Below are 5,267 nucleotides of genomic sequence, written 5' to 3' on the forward strand. Positions count from 1 at the left end.
GCCTTTTATTGCATCAAAATGTTTCCGGTTTAAGAGCGTTTATCGAAGGAATTTAGGCCCAGCATTAAAATCTTTATTGCACGTAGAACAAAATACTTTTTCCCTTGAGAGCCATAGTAACTTGATATTGCGTATGCAACAAGCTGCAATTATCCCTTAAGCAACAAAGTTAAGCATTTCATATATGGATAATAAAGATTTCTGTTTGTAGGTTTGCTTATTCTGACATATAACTTCACAGAACAAATATAACTTTATACACAAAACCAACTTATTGTATATCAGGGGAGAATAGAAAACGGGAGTCTTTACTCCAAAGTTTAGATCAAGGGAGAATAGAAAACGGGAGTTTTTACTCCTTCAAAGTTGCTGAAGGACATTCCATTCAACTTTACCATTATTTATGTATATATAAAATCATATTATGAAAGGATTAAATAAAAATATCGTATTCTACATTAATGTTTTTTATTGAGGTAATTGTTTCATTATGAAAATTTAAAGCATTGTTATAAACTGGTATTTACTTTTACAAAGAAATGTAGACGTAGTATGAGAGATGCCAGATATAGCTATTTGGGACAAAAAAGAAATAAAAAAAAAAAAACGGTTTACCGCGGAAAATTTTCCTCTTCAAAATTATTTATCGAAAAGATTATTTGATGTAAATTTTTACATGATTTATTTTTTCACAATATTCGGGTGTTTTTCTTTTTTTGTAGAAATTTCTATCGAGCTACCCGTTATATAGAAGTGGTCTTCCGTTGTTTAATCAGAGCTTGACTGGACTCCGTTCGAAGCTGAGCAGACGAATTTATCTAGTATAGAAGAATGAGTCCTGACCGACTCCCAGCCTCTCCCTTTCTTCCATGGTCGTCTTTGAGTTCGCTTTCGAGAGCTTCATCTTCATCCTGTCCGTCCTTCTGTGTTATGAGATGCCAGACGTATGATGGCCGTTGCCTGCCTTAGGCCGATCTAACATCCTCGTTCCTGAAGGGTTCTGAAGAATTCCGGGAGTCTATGGAGAGATTTTCGTTCTGCCTTTCTTCCGTGGTCGTCTTCGAGTGCGCTTTCGAGAGCTTCATCTTCATCCTGTCCGTCCTTCTGTGTTATGAGATGCCAGACGTATGATGGCCGTTGCCTGCCTTAGGCCGATCTAACATCGGTTTCTGAATAATTCCGGTAGTCTATGGATAGATTTTCGTTGATTGGGATGTAGAAGAAGGCGAAGATGATTGCTCTTACAGCGACTGAAGTCTCGCAAGTCTGAAGAATGCCATTCCTAAAAGGATTCAGGCTTGGAGAGGTTTTTCGATCCTTTTCCTGAATCCTTTCAGGAATGGCGTTCTTCAGACTTGCGAGTCTTCAGTCGCTGTAAGAGCAATCATCTTCGCCTTTTTCTTCAACCCAATCAACGAAAATCTCTTCATCGACTCTCGGAATTCTTCAGAAATCTCGGAGGAGATGATTAATATGTTCAATGTAGCTCTAATAAAATACTAATTTGAGAAAATCGTCTTTACTTCTCCTTTATGTTATCCTATTGTAAATGATTTTAGAAGCCTATTGTAGTAGACATAGGCCTAAAATAGATAGTTTTGTGATAATTTCTGTCGATTTGGTGGTATTCAAAATAGGAATCATGAAAAATTAACGATCGCAAATCCGGCTGCGGGATTCCTGCTTCATTTCCAAGACATTCCGAAAACTGCCCGAGCTCCGAGATCCGTGTTGTTCTTTAAAGACATTCTTGGCTTCTCCCTGAGTGTCTCCAGATCAAGTTGCATTTTTTTTTTTCAAAATAGACCTAAAACAATGTAGAGGAAAGTTATTAACAAAAATGTGTAGTAATACCAGTTATTTGTGTTGTATTTATTGTGGAATGGCTTTGAGTACCAAAGTTTATTTTGTGGTTACTAATCAGAACAATTTGGGATATTGTGTATGCTGTAATTGTTCCGCTATGGAACCGAACAGGGACGCTTTGATGAAAGTAAAGAAGAACGGTTACCCAGGACCAGGAACCGTTAAGGATCTCGTCGAGAAATTTGAAAAAACTGGAAAAATGGAGAAACCAAAACGAAATGTTTCATTAGGAAACGAAGGACAAGTGAAGACTCGTATAATGCAATATGAAGAAAGGATAAAAGGTAACGGAACACAGAAGAAGGATTCTGTTGGAATTAGAATAAATCCAGCCAGGGAGGCCAAAGAAGTGGCCCTAGCTAGAATTGTTGAAATTCATAAGTTTGAAATGTCCGAAAATGGATACCAAGAAAGGATAAAAGGTAAAGGAAAACCGAAGGATTCTCTTGAAATTAGAAGGAATCCAACTACGGAGGCCATAAAAGTGGCCTTAGCTAGGATTGTTGAAATACCTAAGTTTGAAAAGTCCTACCAAGCTGCAAGGGTAGCCCAAATCCGAAAATTTGAAAATATGTTAAGAGAAACGATGACAGAAAATAGCCCAGGAACAGAAGCAGATTCTGGTATTTTTGTGGTGATTATGGAGCAACTATGATGGGAGAGATACTGGCACGGAATCAGAGAACTTATCTTAGAAGGGAAGCGAAAGATAGAGCCATATTAAGGATCAGACGAATTGCAATGGATGAAGTCTCTCCAGACAAGAGAGGCTTAGTATACGATCTTATTCAGCTCTGGGAAGAGGCTCTGAAAGGCGAGAAAATAGACAAGAAAAAGAAGATTGTTATTGAAGTGATAGAAGAAGGGATCGTAAAAAGGAACATCGAGTATCTCGAAAATATAATACGAGGAAACATACAGGAAGACGATCTTCGTGGACAATCTCGGGACTTCAGAAACCAACTTAGGAGGGTCGCTAAAGATATAGCCTCGGCACAGATAAGAAAAAGAGTGGAAGAGGAAATGGCCTCTGAGAAAAGAGGCGTAGTTTATGATCTTACTAAACGATATGAAACCGCATTAAAAGGAGACAAAATTGAAGCGAAAAATGAATATCAAGAGGCAAGAAAAAGCCAGACATTAGAAAACCTTATCGAGTGTTTTGAAAATAGGTTACAAGAAAAAACAGAGACTGAAGGCGATCTTCTTGGGCAATCTACAGACTTCAGGGAAAATCTTAACAGGAAGGCTAAGGATATCGCTTTAGCCAGGATAAGTCAAATAATACAAGAGTGGTTATCAGAAGAACAAAATGAAAACGTCTGGAAAAGTGAAAACATTGATGATAAAACAGAAATTGAAGGCGATCTTCTGGGGCAATCTCCAGACTTCAGGGAAAATCTTAACAGGAAGGCTAAGGATATCGCTTTAGCCAGGATAAGTCAAATAATACAAGAGTGGTTATCAGAAGAACAAAATGAAAAAGGCTACCAAGAATCAAATAGCCCTGGAACAAAAGCTGATTCTGCCAGTAAAAGTGGTGAATATCCAGAAATTATGATGATGAACGGAATAATGAAGAGAAAGCATCTTAGGAGAGAAGCAAAAGATGTGGCCCTAATAAGGATCAGACAGATTGCACAGGAGGAAATCTCACAGCAAAAAGGCGACAAAGTATACGCTCTTATTAAACTGAGGGAAGAGGCTCTGAAACACGAGAAAACGGATAAGAGACAGGAGGTTAACCTTGAAGAAATAGAAGAAGGAATCGTAGAAAGGGGTATCCAGTATTTTGAAAACCTCATTAGAGGAATTATTGTATCAGACTGTTGTCAGGCCATCGAATGGGGTCTTCAAGGAGTGGGAGCACATGAGGAACTATCGGAACAAAATGAAAACGTCTGGAAAAGTGAAAACATTAAAAAGGAACTTCAAGACTATCAAGAAGCAAATAGCTCAGGAACACAAGGATATTCTGCTAGTAATAGTGATGATTATGAAGAAATTATAAAGCTAAAGGTAATGGGACGCAAACAAACAGCTGATCTTAGGAGGAAAGCCAAAGATAAAGCCTTTTTCAAGATTAGACGAATTGCAATGGAGGAGGTCTTTCCAGAAGAGAGACGCTTAGTCTATGGTCTTGTTCAAGTATGGGAAAAGGCTCTGAAAGGTGACAAAATAGAGAAGATGAAGAAGGTTATTCATGAAGTAATAGAAAAAGGCAATGTAAAAAGGCATATCCAGAAATTTGAAAATGCCATACGAGGAAACTTGAAAGAAGGCGATCTTGGTGGACAACCTCGGGACTTCAGAAACCATCTTAGGAGGACCACTAAAGATAAGGCCTTGGCCCAGATAAGAAAATTAGTACAAGAGGAAATGTCTGAGAAAACAGGCCGAGTTTATGATCTTACTGAACTACATGAAAATGCAATCAAAGGAGACAAAATTGAAAAGAAAAGTGAATATAAGGCAATAAAAAGCCAAATAATAGAAAACCTAATGGAGTATTTTGAAAATATGTTACAAGAGAAAACAGAAAATGAAGGCCATCTTCTTGGGCAATCTCCAGGCTTGAGAGAGAATCTTAAAAGGAAAAGTGAAAACATTGAAAAGGAGCTTCAAGACTACCAGGAAGCAAGTAGCTCAGGAACACAAGGATATTCTGCTAGTAATAGTGATGATTATGAAGACATTATAAAGCTAAAGGTGATGGGACGCAAACAAACCGCTGATCTTAGGAGGAAAGCCAAAGATAAAGCCTTTTTCAAGATAAGACGAATTGCAATGGAGGAGGTCTTTCCAGAAGAGACGCTTAGTATATGGTCTTGTTCAAGAATGGGAAGAGGCTCTGAAAGGTGACAAAATAGAAAAGATGAAGAAGGTTATTCATGAAGTAATAGAAAAAGGCAATGTAAAAAGGCATATCCAGAAATTTGAAAATGCCATACGAGGAAACTTGAAAGAAGGCGATCTTGGTGGACAACCTCGGGACTTCAGACACCATCTTAGGAGGACCACTAAAGATAAGGCCTTGGCCCAGATAAGAAAATTAGTACAAGAGGAAATATCTGAGAAAACAGGCCGAGTTTATGATCTTACTGAACTATATGAAAATGCAATATTATTATTATTATTAAAATTGTAATTGTTATTATTATTATTATTATTATTATTATTATTATTATTATTATTATTATTATTATTATTATTATTATTATTATTATTATTATTATTATTATTATTATTATTATTATTATTATTATTATTATTATTATTATTATTATTATTATTAATATTATTAATATTATTATTATTATTATTATTATTATTATTATTAATATTATTAATATTATTATTATTATTATTATTATTATTATTATTATTATTATTATTATTAT

The 5,267-nt window shown here is 36.0% G+C and overlaps 1 protein-coding gene across 1 annotated transcript; it reads left to right on the plus strand.

Annotated features, from left to right (window-relative positions):
• The first annotated feature begins 2,517 nt into the window (after positions 1–2,517).
• Positions 2,518–4,728, plus strand: LOC137645299 (calponin homology domain-containing protein DDB_G0272472-like). Its single transcript, XM_068378116.1, has one exon. The coding sequence runs from the start codon at positions 2,518–2,520 to the stop codon at positions 4,726–4,728; it is 2,211 nt and encodes a 736-aa protein (XP_068234217.1).
• Positions 4,729–5,267: the final 539 nt, after the last annotated feature.

This window comes from Palaemon carinicauda, chromosome 8 (genome assembly GCF_036898095.1).
Source record: "Palaemon carinicauda isolate YSFRI2023 chromosome 8, ASM3689809v2, whole genome shotgun sequence".
NCBI lineage: Eukaryota > Metazoa > Arthropoda > Malacostraca > Decapoda > Palaemonidae > Palaemon > Palaemon carinicauda.